At 38.3% G+C, this 19,186-nt stretch overlaps 1 protein-coding gene and 1 pseudogene across 2 annotated transcripts in view; both read left to right on the forward strand.

Annotated features, from left to right (window-relative positions):
- LOC307064602 (calcium-activated chloride channel regulator 4-like) overlaps positions 1 to 9,826 on the forward strand; it is a 149,585-nt pseudogene extending 139,759 nt beyond the window's left edge. The window contains exon 16 of the transcript in view: positions 9,675 to 9,826. The product of the transcript in view is annotated as a calcium-activated chloride channel regulator 4-like (transcript). The remainder of the gene's footprint in view (positions 1 to 9,674) is intronic.
- An 829-nt stretch (positions 9,827 to 10,655) lies between these two features.
- Positions 10,656 to 19,186, forward strand: part of SH3GLB1 (SH3 domain containing GRB2 like, endophilin B1) — a 35,218-nt gene continuing 26,687 nt past the window's right edge. The window contains exon 1 of the mRNA XM_079728394.1: positions 10,656 to 10,787. Coding sequence (XP_079584520.1) covers positions 10,716 to 10,787 — 72 coding nt within the window. The 5' untranslated portion in view covers positions 10,656 to 10,715. The remainder of the gene's footprint in view (positions 10,788 to 19,186) is intronic.

A 19,186-nucleotide genomic window follows, 5' to 3' on the forward strand; every position in this document is an offset into this window, starting at 1 on the left:
TTTCCTCTAAGATCAGGAACAAGACAAGGATGTCCACTCTCACCACTATTATTCAACATAGTTTTGGAAGTCCTAGACATGGCAATCAGAGAATAAAAATAAATAAAAGGAATACAAATTGGAAAAGAAGAAGTAAAACTTTCACTGTTTGCAGATGACATGATACTATACATAGAGAATCCTAAAGATACCACCAGAAACCTACTAGAGCTAATCAATGAATTTGGTAAAGTTGCAGGATATAAAATTAATGCACAGAAATGTCTTGCATTCCTATACACTAATGATGAAAAATCTGAAAGAGAAATTAAGGAAACACTCCCATTTACAGTTGCAACAAAAAGAATAAAATACCTAGGAATAAACGTACCTAGGGAGACAATAGACCTGTATGCAGAAAACTATAAGACACTGATGAAAGAAATGAAGGATGATACCAACAGATGGAGAGACATACCATGTTCTTGGATTGGAAGAATCAATATTGTGAAAATGACTATACTACCCAATGCAATCTACAGATTCAATGCAATCCCTATCCAATTACCATTGGAATTTTTTACAGAAGTAGAACAACAAATCTTAAAATTTGTATGGAGACAAAAAAGACCCCAAATAGCCAAAGCAGTCTTGAGGGAAAAAAGCAGAGCTGGAGGACTCAAACTCCCTGACTTCAGACTATACTACAAAGCTACAGTAATTAAGACAATATGGTACTGGCACAAAAACAGAACTATACATCAATGGAACAGGATAGAAAGCCCAGAGATAAACCCACGCACCTACAGTCACCTAATCTATGACAAAGGACGCACGATATACAATGGAGAAAAGACAGTCTCTTCAATAAGTGGTGCTGGGAAAACTGGACAGCTACATGTAAAAGAAGGAAATTAGAACACTCCCTAACACCATACACAAAAATAAACTCAAAATGGATTAGAGACCCAAATGTAAGACCAGACACTATAAAACTCTTAGAGGAAAACATAGAAAGAACACTCTTTGACATAAATCACAGCAAGATCTTTTTTGACCTACCTCCCAGAGTAATGGAAATAAAAACAAAAATAAACAAATGGTACCTAATGAAACTTCAAAGCTTTTGCACAGCAAAGGAAACTATAAACAAGATGAAAAGACTACCCTCAGAATGGGAGAAAGTATTTGCAAACAAATCCACGGACAAAGGATTAATCTCCAAAATATATAAACAGCTCATGCAGCTCAATATTAAAAAAACAAACAACCCAATCCAAAAATGTGCAGAAGACCTAAATAGACATTTCTCCAAAGAAGACATACAGATGGCCAAGAAGCACATGAAAAGCTGCTCAATATCACTAATTATTAGAGAAATGCAAATCAAAACTACAATGAGGTAACACTTCACACTGGTCAGAATGGCCATCATGAGAATATCTACAAACAACAAATGCTGGAGAGGGTGTGGAGAAAAGGGAACCCTCTTGCAGTGTTGGTGGGAATGTAAATTGATACAGCCACTATGGAGAACAGTATGGAGGTTCCTTAAAAAACTAAAAATAGAATTACCATATGATCCAGCAATCCCACTACTGGGCATATACCCTGAGAAAACCATAGTTCAAAAAGACACATGCACCCCAGTGTTCATTGCAGCACTATTTACAATAGCCAAGTCGTGGAATCAACCTGAATGCCCATCGACAGACGAATGGATAAAGAAGATGTGGTACCTATATACAATGGAATATTACTCAGCCATAAGAAGGAACGAAATTGGGTCATTTGTAGAGATGTGGATGGATCTAGAGACTGTCATACAGAGTGAAGTAAGTCAGAAAGAGAAAAACAAATATCGTATCTTAACACATGTATGTGGAACCTAGAAAAATGATACAGATGAACTGGTCTGCAGGACAGAAATTGAGACACAGATGTAGAGAACAAACATAAGGACACCAAGGGGGGAAGGCGGAGTGGGGGTGAGGAGGGTGTTGTGATGAATTGGGCGACTGGGATTGACATGTATACACTGATGTGTGTAAAATTGATGACTAATAAGAACCTGCTGCATAAAGAAATAAATAAAATTTAAAAAATGATAGAGAATAAAAGAACAGAATTCTGAGATATTTTGAAGTGTAGAGAAGGGAAAATGGCAGATCTCAAACTGAATAGCCTATCTTCTCAGGGAAGTAAGAGATAAGAAAATCTATTGAAATTAACACGAGGTGTCTTAAAGTCCATAAGGCATAGAAATGACTAGGCAAGAAACTGAATAGGATATCTGTAAGATATGACTCAAGTAGTTTTTATTTTTGAAAAAAGTTGAAAGATTGTTAAAATGATAATTATTGACACTGGGTGATGGAATATGGGAATTTATTATACTGTTCTCACTAAGTATGTCTATGATTGAAATTTTCATAATAAAATGTTTAAAATTTAAAAAAAACAAAATGGGGAAACAGTAGAGTAAAAATGGAGAACTTTAGATGCAATCAAATTTAAGTTACTGACTTAAGAAAGACTGTTATAGGTATAAGTTGTTACATGTAAGCCTCACAATAACCACAAAGCAAAATCATATAGTAGATACACAAAAGAGATAGAGAAAGAAATATAAGTATACCACTAAAAACTCATCAAACCACAAAAGAAGAGAGCAAAAGAAGAAGAAAGGAACAGAGAGGAAGTACAAAACAACCAGAAAACAATTAACAAAATGGCAATAAGTACACACCTTTCAATAATTTATTTAAATGTAAATTACTTAATTCTCCAATCAAAAGACATAAAGTGGATAAATGGGTTAAAGAAAAAAAACAAGACCCATACATGCTGCCTACAAGAGACTCACTTCAGATGTCAGGACACACACAGCCTGAAAGTGAAAAGATGAAAAAAGATATTCTATGAAAATTAAAACCAAAGAAAGATTAGCATACTTATATCAGACAAAATAGACTTTAAAACAAAGACTATAATAAGAGACAAAGAAGAGCATTACATAATGATAAAGAAGTCAATTCAAAAAGAAGATATAACATTTGTAAACATTTATGCACCCAAGATAGGAGCACCTAAATATATAAAACAAATATTAATAGAGCTAAAGAAAGAAATAGACTGCAGTACAATGGTAGGGGACTTTAATACCCCATTTACATGAATGGATAGATCATCCAGACTGAAAATTAAATAACATCAGCCTTAAATAACATGTTAGACCAGATGAACATAACAGACATACAGAACGTTCCACCCTGAAACAATACACATTCTTCTCAAGTGCACATGGAAGATTCTCCATGATAGATCATATGTTAGAGCACAAAACAAATCTTAAACTTAAGATTAAAATCATATCAAGCATCTTTTCCAACCACAATAATATACTAGAAATTAATTGCAAGAAGAAAACTAGAAAATCATAAATATGTGGAGATTAAACAACATGCTACTGAACAACAAATGGGTCAACAAAGAAATCAAAGGGAAAATTAAAAATACCTTGAGACAAGTGAAAATAGAAATATAGCATTCCAAAATCTATGGGATGCAGCAAAAGCAGTTCTAAGAAGTAAGTTCATAGTGATACAGGCCTATCTCAAGAACAAGAAAAATCTCAAATAAACACTCCATCTTTACACTTAAAAGAACCAGAAAAAGAAGAACAAATGAAGCACAAAGTTAGTAAAAAGAAAGAAATAACAAACATTAGAGCAGAAATAAATAAAATAGAGACTAAAAAGACAATAGAAAAGATCAATGAACCTAAGAGTTGGTTCTTTGAAAAGATAAAATTCACAAACCTTTAGCTAGACTCACCAAGCAAAAGAGAGGACTCAATAAAAAAATCAGAAATGAAAGAAGAGCTATTACAACTGATATCACAGGATCATAAAAGAGCACTATGAACAATTATAAGCCAACAAATTTGACAACCTAGAAGAAATGGACACATTCCTAGAAACATGCAACCTACCAATACTGGATCAGGAAGAAACAGAAAATCTGAACTGACTAATTACTAGAAGGAGATTGAATCAGTAATCAAAAACCTCACAACAAGGATACCACAAGAAAAGAAAATTAGAAGCCAATATACCTAGTGAACATAGATGCAAAAATCCTCAATATAATCTTAGCAAACTGAGTTCAACAATATATTAAAAAGATCATATACCATGACCAAGTGGGATTTATTCAGGGATGCAAGGATGGTTCAATATCCACAAATCAATCAACGTGATATACCACATTAACAAAATGAAGGATAAAAATCATATGATCATCTCAATAGATGCAGAGAAAGCATTTGACAATATCCAACACCCATTTCTGATTTAAAAAAACCTCAACACAACAAAGGCCATATATGAGAAGCCCACAGCTAACATAGAACTACCATACGACCCAGCAATCCCACTACTGGGCATAGACCCAGAGATTTTTTGTTAATCTGACACCAAAGCAAAAGTGACAAAAGCAAAAATAAACAAGCAGAACTACATAAAACTAAAAATCTTTTGCACAGCAAAGGAAACCACCACACCAACAACATGAAAAGGCAACCTACTGAGTGGGAGAAAATATTTTCAAGTAATATATCTGATGAGGGATTAATATCTAAAATATATAAAGAATTCATACTACTCAATAGCAAAAAAAAAAAGAAAATCCAATTTTTTAAATGGGCTGAAGATCTGAATAGACATTTTTCCAAAGAAGACATACAGATGGCCATCAGGTACATGAAAAGATGCTCAACATCACTAATCATCAGGGAAATTCAAATCAAAATCACAGTGAAATATTACCTCACACATGTCAGAATGGCTATTATCAAAAAGACAACAAATAACAGGTATTGGTGAGGATGTGGAAAAAAGGGACATGCACTGTTTGTGGGAATGTAAATTGGTGCAGTCACTATGGAAAGCAGTAAGGAGATTCCTCAAAAAATTAAAAATAGAATTACCATATGACCTAGCAATTCCACCTCTCAGTATTTATCCGAAGAAAACAAAAACACTAACTCAAAAAGATATCTGCACCCCCATGTTCATTACAGCATTATTTACCATAGCCAAGATATAGAAACAACCTAAGTGTCCATCAACGGACGAAAGGATAAAGAAAATGTGGTATATATACACAATGGACTATTATGTAGCCATAAAAAGAATGAAATCTTGCCATTTGCAACAACATGGGTGGATCTTGAGGGTATTATGCTAAGTTAAGTAAGTCAGACAAAGACAAATAGTATATGGTCTCACTTATATGTGGAATCTAAACAGAAATTAAAAAAAAAGAAACTAGCTCATAGATACAAAGAACTGATTGGTGGTTGCCAGAGGGGGAAGGGGACAAGAAGAAATAGGTGACGGGAGTCAAAATATATAAACCTTCAGTGATAAAATAAATGTGTCCTGGGGATGTAATATACAGTCTGGTGACTATAGTTACTAATGCTGTATTCAATATTTGAAAGTTGCTAAGAGAGTAGATCTTAGAAGTTCTCATCACAAGAAAAAAAATTTTTTAACTATGTAAGGTGACTAATGTTAACTAGAATAATCATGGTGATCATTTCACAATGTATACAAATAGCAAATCTTTACATTGTACACTTAAAATTAATATGTTAAATGTCAATTATACCTCAATTTTTTTAAAAAGAGGATAAAGACAAGAAACAGTTCAGAGGAAAAAAACTGCCAGGACTCGATCAATCAGACATGGGAAATAAGAGGAAATAATCAAAGGGGATCAGATTTCTAGCTTAGGTGACTTGGTGCATATAATTCAACTTAAAGTTATAGGAAACCCAAAAAGAAAAGTAACTTTCAGAAAGAGTAAACTACAACAGGCTCAGCACTGGAAATACTGAATCTGTAGTTGGAAATTTAGGTTGGGGAGGAGGAGTCACAAAAGAACTGTATGCAGCTTTATTTGATCACTTTATTCATTTAACAAGAGTATTTGAGAATCCACTATGTTGCCAGGAACGTAGACCATAAAAATATAAAAATGAACAAGAAATGGTTGCCGCCCAGAAGATGAGAAACGTAATGCATCTGTAGGCAGAGGGTAGAGACTGGCAGACCAAGTTCTCAGAGGATGATACGTACATTCTCAACCTTGGCCACACATTAGAATCACCTGTGGGAACTTCTGATCACCCCAATACCCAGTCCATGCTCTGGGGTTGTGATCTAGGCATCAGTGAATGTTTAAACTCTCCAGGTGATGCCAATATGCAGCCAAGATTAAGAAAGCAGTAGCTCAAATCAGAAGAGAACACCTAGGACACTTCCTTTGAAATATTTGGCAGTATCTGGGGGAGGAGTGTGGAGAAGGATAAGAGGTAGAAATAAGAGAATTTTATTGAAGGAGCTCCCTCCATATAGCTTGATGATTCATAGTTTCTCTGCAGAGAAAAAGTATTGAAGGCTAAAAATAAGAGTATATGAGAATAAGGCAGGCATCTTAGGAGAGTGGCAAAATTTTGCAGTAGGCTCTGCAGAGTGTGTGAAAAAGAGTTAATTAGGAAGAAGCAGAAGCATTTTAGGTAGTTATAAAGGTTCAGTGGAAGTTAGCAACCATGCATTGGTACGAGCATCCATCTACAAGGTTGTACAATTCTCCCTAATGATGCTTGGCAGTTTGAGAGCACGCACAGAGAAAACATTCAACCAGGAAGGTAGATTGATAAGTCAGAAGGATAAAGGGAACTGAGAGTGCTGGTGAAAGTTAAAAATAGGACAAATAAAAACAAGGCATGGGATTGCAGGCCTTGATGATGATGAGAACACACTCAAATGAGTAAAGAAGTCAGAGATCAAAGGAGGGGGAATTTTGGTCAAAACGAAGTTTCCAAATCCAAGATTTCAAGATAGCAGAGTACAGGGTGAGTATGGCAATAGATACCTAATCACTCTTGCTACCTGTCTTTGCCCCTCTCCAACCCGTTATCCACACTGCCCAAAACCTGATATTTCTAAGTTGAAAGTGTGATCATCTCTCCCCATCCTCCTGTGTCAATCTGCCAGATGAACTCCATCAAAAGCCAGCTCAAGATAGGGAGATCAGATCGGTGCTTTGTGACCACCTAGAGGGGTGGGTTAGGGAGGGTGGGAGGGAGGGAGACGCAAGAGGCAAGAGATATGGGGACATACGTATATGTATAATTGATTCACTTTGTTATAAAGCAGAAACTAACATACCATTGTAAAGCAATTATACTCCAATAAAGATGTTAAAAAAAAAAAAAGCCAGCTCAAGCAGTCCTAATTATCACCTCCCCTATTCTGATAACTTAATACCCACCTCCTCTACACTTTCTCACCCTTGCCCAATCTTAAACAAGCTTTTACAGGTACCGTTCACACACTGCTTTACAAGTTTGTTTCCCCTACTAGATTCTGAGTTCCCTGAAAGCTGGAACCAAGTATTATCATCTTTTAATCCATATTTCAACAATCTTCCTGATAAATGCAGCAAGTAGAAGTATTGATTCTGGTATTTCTTGTTTGCTTATGCTTGTATCAACACTTTTAATGATGATTTATTTGGGGAAAACTCTTTAGGCTACCTGTCCATTACTGTGAAGTTTTATTCAGTTAAAACTAGATAGATAATATAATCTACAAAGACATGGAACCAGTCACAGTGTATTATGTAACCATATGCTGAAGCACATAATCAAAGTAAAGTACTAATTTCAACTCTTCCAAGTTGTGGAATTCCAACTCTTCCCTTAGGATACTTCAGTTACTGTTTGTTTGTGATGTGTGTCTATCTGATAAACACAAGGTGGGGACACCAGTGTCAATCCGTATTTTTAAAAAATTAATGAAACAAATTTTTCTATTTATTAGATAAAAGTAAATGCAAGCCAAACTTCTAATATATCTTTATGTGCCCCAGTGTATCATCTTGCACACCCATGAAGTATACATACCTCCACTTTCGATGTCATTGGTCTAAACATAAGGTAATGAACACTTTGTCAGCCACTACAAAAAAAAACCATTAAAATATATACTACCTAAAATGCCATTTTTATAAAAATTTTGTTTATTTTTAAACAAATAATAATTTGTTTAAATAATAATTTCAGATATTCAGCACTATATATGAACTTTAAAAGACTGCTTTCCTAATACCTTGAACTATTGGAATAAGAAGTTAGTATGGTGGACAGAAAAAGAAAGCATTAAAAGGTGATCTGGAACACTTACAGAAAGACCAAGCCTCCAAATTAAAATTCAGGTTACTAGGTACAGGCTGGAGGTGAACATTTAAGAGTACTCTGGGCTCCCCTAGGCATTTTATCATACTTACGACTACTTATTCAATTTCTGTTTTACGGGATTAGTTATAAACTCCCATGAGAGCAAGCGCTGTCTGTCTTGTTGCCTGCTATATTCCCAGTTATAAGAACAATGCCATGTGGCACACAGATGTTCACAAAATATTTACTAAATGAATGAATGAAAGAATGAAGTAGTATAACTGAAGTTTCAATTAAGAAACTAATCAAAGAAAACAACAACAATAAATAAGTACTAAACATTGAGCTTTAAGGAATACTTACAGTAAAGTCATCAGAAGTACCAGCAAAATAGAATGAGAAAGTCCAGGAGGTAGCAGGGAAACCAGGAAACAATAAGGCTCTGGAAAGAGGTGTGTTGTGGGAAGGAGCTGGGTAGAGTCACTGTGGAACTCTGAGAAAAGGCCGTTTGATTTATCACGAAGATAACTGGCAACCTCAGGAATGCTGTTTAGGTATAGTTACAGAAGTGGAAATCAACTGCATGGAACTAGGCAGGAAATTCTAAGATGGTAAGGATGGTAAGGAAATAGAGACAACACACTAGTCTTATGAATTCGTCAGTGAAACAAAAGAATCAGTATTATAGCTATAGAGGGCTCAACAGGAACAAGTGAAGATTTTTTTTCAAATCAGGAGATCTACAAGTTTGAGGAAGAGGATCCAGAGTTTTTTCCTCTAATGGTGAAGGCGGTGTTGTGTTCCTTTTGTAGAAACAGACATAGATTATGACAAATATACTTGTGAAGACAGACATCTGGAGATAAAATGTTTTCCACATAAAAATCTAAAACGGACAGTAAAGAACAAATTGCTGATTACATATTTCCTTTTCCATATTTCTGGAAAAATAAGAAGAAAGATAGATGGACTCGACTCTTTCTTTCGTAGTTACCTTAGAAAGAAATGGTTGCTTCTGTTACCACCACAAAGAACACAAATATTTATGTTATCTGCTGTTCCTTATAATACCATTAGGAACTAATCTTTGTGCCTTTAACATAGCTCCTACTGCTGTGACCGCTGTTTCAGTACAACACTGAAGCATGAATGTGAGCTCATTTCATTGCCTGCCGGGCCTGCATTTTTCCAGTCCTATGGTAACACAAAGGCACAGAGACACAAAAAATACATAGAGCTTTTTTTTACTCTTGAAATACTAACGTCTCTCCCTCCGTTCTTGCACCTGTTTTAAATTAGTTCAAGCATAGGCTGTATCCTGAAGACTGCTTTAGAAGCCATTCGGAATTACCGGGTTTTGAACAGATTTCACATCATATTCTCATTAGTTATTAAAATTCACATCATATCTTCATTAGTTATTAAAATTCGCCTTGCTGAATAGTTAAGGGTTATTCTATCTCACTCACCATCTTATACGTTCTCCACCCGGTACTTGGTGTCCTGGGCACCGTATTTCGCACCAAGTATGAACCTAGTGTTGATCTTGTAATCCAGCACGTTAGGCAGTCACAAAATCCTTGTGGCAGCAAATAGAAACAGAACTGGAGCAGCGGGAAGGGGGTGTCTCTGAAGGTTGTCAAGTAACCGAACTGAGAGCTTCCTGAGGGCGGGGACAGTCTTGTTCAGCATGGTATCTCCAGCACATGATTCAATCCTGGTACACGGCAGATACTCAATAATGCTGAATGAATGAACAACAGGCTCGGTGGGGACATTAAATTCGACCCTATACTGCAAACGTTCGCCAAGTGCCATCCAGCGTCAGGGACCAGCGGGGCGCGGGTGCTACAAGATGACAGGGAGCTGGTGGTTCTAATTTCACAGATACTGTAATTTTATGCTACAACTTCCACATTTTCACTTAAAACAAAAAGGGGGGATTTGGGTTGTCTCTGCTCTTGGTTCTCAGGGGCTTAATTGCAAACACGCAGCGCCTCAGGCGCCCAGCGGCGCGCACCTGACAACGAACACGAACCTCCCCTAGGCGGAACTGGCCAAGCTCCCGGCGCGCCCCGCGGCGATCCTGAAGGGGTCGCTGTTCCCGCGATAACCTCTACAAAGGCTCCGCCCCGCGGCCCGCGCTCTTTTCCTCCCTTGGGGACCCTGACTTTCATGGCCGGGTTTCCCGGTCGTCCTCTGCAGACCCACCGCGGCCCCTACCGACGTTAGTGGCAGCACTCCCGGCGGGACAGGCCCTGTGTCTCGGCCGCCGCCGCCTGGGCGCGCGGCCGGCTCCGAGGCGCTAGTTCTCTCCCCTCGCCCCACCCTCTCTCTCCCCCTTCACGGAAACGACAGCTGCGGCGGCGGGACTGGCGCCGCCTCCCTCCACCTACCACGTCTGCCCCCGCCACTCGCCCGGCGCCCCAGCCCGGCCGCGGCGCCTCAGCCTCCCCACTAGGTCAGCCGCCGGCTGCCTCCCAGGATGAACATCATGGACTTCAACGTGAAGAAGCTGGCGGCCGACGCGGGCACCTTCCTCAGTCGTGCAGTGCAGGTACCGCGGCGGGAAGAAGGGGTGGCGACTCCCGAAGGGGCCAGGGAGGGTTCACCCGAGGCGGCCGCGCCCTCCGCACCCGGCTTCGCTGACCGCCTGGCGGGCCTGCTGCGGCCGGAGGCCCGGGTGAAGGGCGCGGCCTGGTGCCCCTCGGGCCCGGCGGCCGTTTTCCTCCCCTCTCCTGCCCTACCGCCGCTCCCGGGGAAGCGAGGCGGAGTGGGGACGGGGCCCGGAGCTTCCTCCCTCCTCTGGAGGTCGCCTTGATTTTGGCTTCGGGCCGAGGCACAGCACCACCCGCCTTTCTGACCTCACGACGCCGGTGCTCGTGTGACCTCCCTCCCGGGGCTGGCGGAGGCCTTGCGAGTCCGCACAGAGACCGTTCTTGAACCACCCCCACCCTTTCATTTCGTCTTTCTCACTCTCCTCGCCGAGTCCAAGAAGGAAGTTTCCTTTCCTTGCCCCTCAACCCAGAGAGCTGCCAGCACAGTTCCCTGCAGCCCTCTCTCACCCCGAGAGGACGGTCCCTGGGCTTGGCAGTCCGCGGGAGAAATGGAGATCCCCAGTTGGCGTCCAGACTTTGCCAGGGCCACTGAGTTAGGGGGGTTCCCACTCATTTTCGAAATGGGAAGCACTGACAGTAGGGCAGTGCGAGAGAAAGGGAAGATTCATGTGCTTATAGTCACAGGGACATTTTTCAAATACACTTTAAGGGGAAAAGTTGACCGTCTCGCGGTATTCAGAAATCAAGGAAGTGTCAGTACTAGGGAACTTGGACAGTTTTCTACAGTCATCACCCACGTTATGCCAACTCAGTTAAATCTACGAACAGATGTAAATTTCATCACAACATGGGTTGTAAACAGTCTGGTGTTTAAGTTGATGACATAGTCATAGTAGCAACAACATTCTCTTTTGTAAAGAGAAAAGAAAAATAGTTTTCTAATATAACATACCAAATTGATACTGAAATAAATCATTTGTATTGCATCACTGCTTTCCTTATTTCCTTTACCCCGGTTTTATTGGCATAGTTGATCTTACATTGCACTATTTTTGGCAAAGAATCATAGAACTAGAGCAAGATAATGGCTGCCTATATTGTGAGCTTTGGTGTTGTTTTAGTGCTGATTCCACGTGATTCTAGATGCTGAATGCAGATTTGACACTAAGTAATGCCACTCTTTTAAATACAGCTAGAGGGACTTACCTGGTGGTCCAGTGGTTAAGACTCCTGGCTTCCACTTCAGGGGTTAGATCCCTGGTGGGGGAACTAAGATCCCGCCTGCCACGCGGCAGGGCCATAAGTAAATAAATAAAAATAAATACATACATACGTACAAACGTCTAGGTATGTTTTCAAGGTGCATAATCCGCACTGCTTAAATAGGACACATATATTACAAATTGATTTAAATAATTGATAGATTTGATTTAAAAAATCTTGAGACAAAGCTCTCAAGATGCACTTCCAAAATGAATTTCAATTACTCATTGTTTCAAATTCTCTAGGAAAAAGTTTTAAAATTATAATCTGTTAGTTATCAAATAATTTTCAGTCTTACATACTTAAGTGCCTACTCCATGTCTGTGTGTCACTACAGTTTTGGACACTAGTGATACAAAGTGATATAAAAGTGAATAAAATCAACACAATGCCCTCCTGAAGCTTACAATCTAACAGGATAAGACAAACTAGTAAATACATCAGATTGTGATGGAGAAGACAGGCAAAAGGGATAGGTTAAGGGCAGGGGTGATGGTTGTTGCCATGTTGTATAGACATGATGGTAAGGGCACGCCTTTCTAATAGGATCAAATTCGAAAAGACCTCAAGGAAGTGACAGTTCCCAGTTTTTTTTGGAGGAAAAGCATGTCAGGCAGAGGCAACAAGTGCAGAATCTGAGGTTGCAGGAGTGCTAGGGAGACCAATTAGGGAGCTGTGGCCATAGGACAGGCAAAAGGTGTTATGACTTAAATAATGATAGCATAGCAGGGGAGGTCAGAATCTAACCAGTATTGCATGTCATATTGGCTCTGGAGTATGAGAGAAAGATGAGTCAAGGATGACTCTGAGGTTTTGGCTTGAGCCATTTACTAAGAAGGGAAAAATTTCAGGATGAACAGGCTCTTTAATGTGACTTTTTATATTACGTCTGTATCTGTTAGAGGTACATTTTGAAATATTTATGTATAAACTATATCATGTCTGAGAATTGCTTTAAAATGTTTTAGAAGAAATAAAGATGGGTAGTTGAAACAACATTGGCAGAAGGTTGATACTTGCTGATGCTGGGTTATGGGTTCATGAGGTTTTATTATACTATTATACTTTTGTTTATGTTTGACATTTTCCACAATTTTTTAAAATAAGTTTGTTTTTTATTTTTGGCTGCATTGGGTCTTCGTTGCTGCGCGCGGGCTTTCTCTAGTTGCGGCGAGCAGGGGCTTCTCATTGCAGTGGCTTCTCTTGTTGCAGAGCACGGACTCTAGGTGAGCAGACTTCAGTAGTTGTGGCACGTGGGCTCCGTAGTTGTGGCTCACAGGCAGTAGTTGTGGCGCACAGGCTTAGTTGCTCCGCGGCATGTGGGATCTTCCCAGACCAGGGCTCGAACCCATGTCCCCTGCATTGGCAGGCGGATTCTTAACCACTGTGGCACCAGGGAAGTCCCCACAATTCTTTAAAATAAAATATGTAAGGAGAAAAAGGATGGTTCCAAAATGTAATGTGAAATTTGGAATGCTGTGTGGTAATTTTCAACAGAACACCACTTTCTCATTTCTGTATTTAGTCGATAACTGAGTTCCTACTCTAAATTGAGTTGACATCAGTGTAGTGCCAAAGTGCCAAGTTTCATGCTAAGAATAGTGTAAGAGCTATGCCAATTACTCATTATAAGCAATAAAAACAGTAGGAATGGAATTTAGCCTTGATATTTCTAAATAATTCTATTCACATCAAATTATACCTTAAGGAATAGGCCATTCTCTGGTTAGACAGCTGCTATACATGTTTTCATTTTACTTAAAAATTAAACATGTTCCCTGTTTTTAAAAAAAGTAAAATCAAACTACTAAATCATATAAATGGGTCCCATTACTCCACTCTCAGTCTTCTAAAATGTGTTTATATACCTCGGTACTTTAAAAAGAATATTAAGGTAAAATGTATAAATGAATAGGAGTATTCCTTCCCTAACAATCCCTTTAGGTCTTTTTGTTGTTCGTGATGCCTTCAGTAGAACACAAAAGGATCAGGTAATATATCCTTGATAAATTGTTGACTTTATTAATGTCTTAAAAACCATTCAAATCCTACCTTTTCAGTCCAGATTCCTTAATTGAGAATTAAATACTCCCTTCCAGCCTTGTCTTTTCTCTCACTCATATATAAATACTGTATTCCTATCAAATTATTTTTTTAATTTCAAAAATATCTTGTACTTTTCTAACTCTAGATTTTTGTTCATACAGTTAAACTCATCTTGAATGCTCTCTGCTCCCTTTCTGTGGCCTTTCCTTACCTCAAGATATAACTTCAAGTCCATCTCAGACCACAGAATCTTGATATGAATTCCTATGTCAATTCCTGTGTCATTTTTCAATTTTGTTTGATCATGTGGCATTTTTCTTGTAATGAATTATTTTGTAAGGTCTCTTAGAACTCTGAAATTCTGTCACTCTGTGGCTTTCGCATCATTAATAAGATTGTATGTCTAAAGGAATCAACTCTTTTTTAAAATAAATTTATTATTTATTTATTTATTTTTGGCTGCGTTTGGGTCTTCCTCGCTGCACGCGGGCTTGCTCTAGTTGCGGCGAGTGGGAGCTACTCTTCCTTGCGGTGCGCGTGCTTCTCACTGCGGTGGCTTCTCTTGTTGTAGAGCACAGGCTCTAGGCACGCGGGCTTCAGTAGTTGTGGCCTGTGGGCTCTAGAGCGCAGGCTCAGAAGTTGTGGCGCACAGCTTAGTTGCTGCGAGGCATGTGAGATCTTCCCGGACCAGGTCTCGAACCCATGTCCCCTGCATTGGCAAGCGGATTCTCTACCACTGTGCCACCAGGGAAGTCCTCAGCTCTCTTTCTTATTCCCCTCTCACAATATCCAATATGGTTTTCTGTTTGGTTTTTGTTTTAATTTTTATGTCATTTTAGCCAAGAAAGTAGTATCTGTATGCAAAGTTTACTCTTTGAATCATTTAGCATGTTAAATAATTATTTTTATTAGTATTTTTCTAACATTATATCTGCTGACCTTAAAGTTGATTAATGCTAGTCTGAAACAGACTCATTAATTGAACCTATATTTATTGAGTACCTCCTAGGTGCTTGGTATTGAAGGATACAAAAATGAATGAGAGCCAGTTGCTGCCCTCAAGGACTTCATCATCTACTCTCAATTTATCATAATTAAATATTCTTTGTAGTAAATATCCATTTTGTGAATTACTGTTCTTCATTTGATAAATCTTTCAAGTAGGGTCATTTTTAATTCAGAATTGTTATTGAAGCAAAACTTTGCTCACCGTTGTTAAAATGATATATACTCTCTAAAAAAATATTTTCAAACTAAATTACTGAGGGAAGGGGGTTCATTTTAATTTTCTAACATTTTCTTTGAACTGACTACTAAAGTTACACTATGAACTTCATGAACACCAGCTATTTTCTGAGGGGGAAGAGGTTTTTAAACTTTAGTTGTAGGTTTGGCCTTTATTTTCCATTTAATTTAGCAAGCACAATAGTGTATCTAAGCTGGGGATGTAAAGATGAATTATGATGCTGGCCTCCACCAGCTCCTGTCGGATCCTGTGTGGATGCAATTCCACTCTCTCAGGTCCTCCTGAAATTCCATTTCTTTTATAGAATTTAAATTGCAGGGGCTTCCCTGGTGGCGCAGTGGTTGAGAGTCCGCCTGCCGATGCAGGGGACACGGGTTCGTGCCCCGGTCCGGGAAGATCCCACATGCCGTGGAGCGGCTGGGCCCGTGAGTCTCTGAAATTCTAATAAATATATCCCATTCAAAGGCCATACATTTTCTCATTCTCTAAAAACTCTTCGCTTTTAGTGTTACCCAAAACTGTGTTCACATCCTTTGGTGCTATTGGCATTAATTTAGTAAACAACTAGATAGAGCATGTTTTGTTAACCTGATATTAAAATAATTGTGTATGAGCTTAGAACAGTAGTTCTCAGTCTTAGCTACACTTAAAATTACCGAAGGAATCTTTACAGCCTGCACCTCAGTCCAGTTAAATTAGAATCCTTGGAATTGGATTCAGCATCAGTATTTTTGAAAGCTCCCCCAATTCCAAAGAGCAGCCAAAATTGAGAACCAGTTGAGGAGAATCTACTTCACAGTTTACGAATATATTCACAGTTTGTGTTATACATTTGCCCCCAAGAAGTTTAGAATACTTTTAAACTATTACTTTACCCAATCAAAGAATTGTTGGTTAGAGTTTATATTAAATAGATGTCTTTGATCACAAAGACTTTTTACTTGTAGTCCTTTATTCTCTCTAGTAAATCAGGGCATGGAATCCAGGCTTCTTATTTCCTACTGTAGCCTACATGTCTATCCTGTAGTAAAGGAAGGATTGCAGTGCCTGGCATAATGTGGCTGACTCAAAGACAATCTTTTTCTTAAAGCAATGTTTAGACAAAATATATAAAGAGTGGATTAACCTTTCTTTTCTCAGGTCATTTTACTGGGTTACTAATGAAATATTATGAAAGAACAGTACATCAAATGACACTTTAGAGAACATTGGGTTTGGATTTCTATGACTTTTTTGCATTCTGACATTCATTGTAGCTTGTTTTCACAGAAGTTTTTAATTATTAAATGGTAGTGCTATACATGCATTAAAATACATGCTTAAGGGCTTCCCTGGTGGCGCAGTGGTTGAGAGTCCGCCTGCCGATGCACGGGACACGGGTTCGTGCCCTGGTCCGGGAAGATCCCACATGCCGCGGAGCGGCTGGGCCCGTGAGCCATGGCCGCTGAGCCTGCGCGTCCGGAGCCTGTGCTCCGCAATGGGAGAGGCCACAACAGTGAGAGGCCCGCGTACCGCAAAAAAAAAAAAAAATGCTTAAAATCAATGTAGTTTATAATGAACAACTATCAGCACTAATTGACTACAAAGTCAGTAATGATTTTGGACTTAAAGATGTTGAAAACTAAAATTTTTAGGGTAAAATTTTTGGCAATTAGGAAAGGGGTCATGTTTTTTAAAGAAAGAATAAGTCTTTTGTCCTTCTGACAAAGATATCATAATTTTATGTTTGTGTTTAAGCAGCATTGTTAAGATCATAAAATCCTTGAGGGCAAGAACCATGTCATATGCTAAATATATATCTCACATACAGTTGAAGAAAAAGTATGTATTCTCCACAAATATCTTTGATTAATAATTCTCCTTAATTTAGTTGATATAACTCATCATTTTCTGTAGTTGATGTATTCCTAAAAATGTTTTAGAGGAAAATTTATGTATTAAGTGTTGTACTAGTTCGTTATCTTAATATATCATACCTTGTGATTAACAATGGAAAAAATCCTTAAATCCCCATAGTGATAAAATCATGGGAAATATATCTTTTACAATTACACATTGAAATAATAAATTTTAAATTTATGATTTCAACTAAAATATATGATAACATTAGCAATGTTCTTATGTCCCCTCCCACCCTTTTATTGTTTATTTTAGATAGGATTGAAGTTATTATCCTTAATTTGATGATGATTGAATATCAGGTAGGAAGCAGAGGTGGGCCATAGGATACAGCTCACCAGAGTGCTATGAACAAAGAAAGAGGGACAGAGAAGCACAAGGTGTGTTTAGGTAATGGCGATAGAAAATATTAATTGCTTGAAATCAGCAAGTATTTTACTGGAAGGATAAGAGAGTATATAATAAGACTATGATTCAAACAGATACAAGATTGAATCCCAACACTGACATCTTAGGGCAAAACTTTAAACCATCCTGAGCCTCAATTTCTTCATCACTAAATTTATGATTCTTACCTGTGTAACAAGATGTTTTTGAGTACATGATACAAAATGCACAGCAACTGTTTTTCACTCTCAGAAAGTGCAAGTAAATATCAGAATTTATTACTGGTACTTAAGTAAATTGCTCATGTGGTTCTTCCTACAGAACTGCTATTTTCTGAACAGGCTTTCTATAATCAAACTATCTCATTCATACTTAAGGGTTCCATAAATTCACTCAGTTAATCATTCAGTCACTGGATCAAGAAACAATAGGACCATCTGTGTTGGTCCTCTGTCCACCATCTTTTTATCTTTGTATTCTTATTGTCAAATTACTTGTTTTTTGTCTGTCTTCTCCATTAATATGTAAGCTTCCTTAGAGCAAAAACCTCGTCTGTTTTTTGGCTTCTGAAATCCATGTGCTTAGAATAATGCCTAGCACATATGTAGGTGCTTAATAAATATTTGTTGAAGGAATGAATGGAATGAACAAACAAAATAGATATACTTGCTTACTAAGGTGCTAAAGGGAGAATTTTTCTCTACTGGTAGATCATCCTTTATAGATGATGTTCACTTGGGTGAACTACTCGTTGCATTATCTGGGAAATAATCTATTTAACCAAGGGAGGTAGACTTGGAACCTGTAAAATTCTAATGTATACCTAGGTCTACAGCTTAGAATCTTCAGGGATCTGTAAAGAATATCAGCATTCTCTCTTAAGAATTAGATTGCATAGTTACCCAGCTGACCTTGGGGTCAGAGTTTTGATCTTTTTCCCAATGCCTCTCCTATCCTTGGTTACAGTACACTGCAAGTTTACAGGCTTAGGCAATAGCTTTGGAACTACTATTCTCAGTTCCACCCATTGGGTCAGGGTTTGGCTACAGGCCAGTCTTTAAAAGACCTAAAGCTTTACAAAAGCTATTGAAGCTATTTCTAGTCCTTGAATAAAACCTTTAGTGGGGGTGTACCAGAAGTCTAAGAAAAACATTCTAAAAGCTAAAAGTGCTAACTGATAATCAATTGAAAGTATTAGACCAAGAAGGATGCTGAAAGAAACAGATAATAAAATTCAGAAAAATGGAGCTGCAGAAGATATTTTAAAGGTGAACATTCTATTTTGTTATCCAGAAATGAGTCATGACTAATGAGTATAGAATTAGTGCTAGTGACATACCTGTGTTATGATGGGAAACCACATATTCTAGAGGAAAATTATGCATGATAAACAGCCTGAGTCATTGCTTCTAGTATTTAATTAAAAGTGTCCAGAAGTCTCTATAAAATCTACACAGAAATACTTTTACCTCTTTGTTATTGTATGGGCAATGCTGCCTTTCCTCAAAAACCACTGAGGATAATAAAAACTGATATGTTGTGAGTATATTTAACTAC

Source organism: Hyperoodon ampullatus (genome assembly GCF_949752795.1).
Source record: "Hyperoodon ampullatus genome assembly, chromosome: 2".
Classification (NCBI taxonomy): Eukaryota; Metazoa; Chordata; class Mammalia; order Artiodactyla; family Ziphiidae; genus Hyperoodon; species Hyperoodon ampullatus.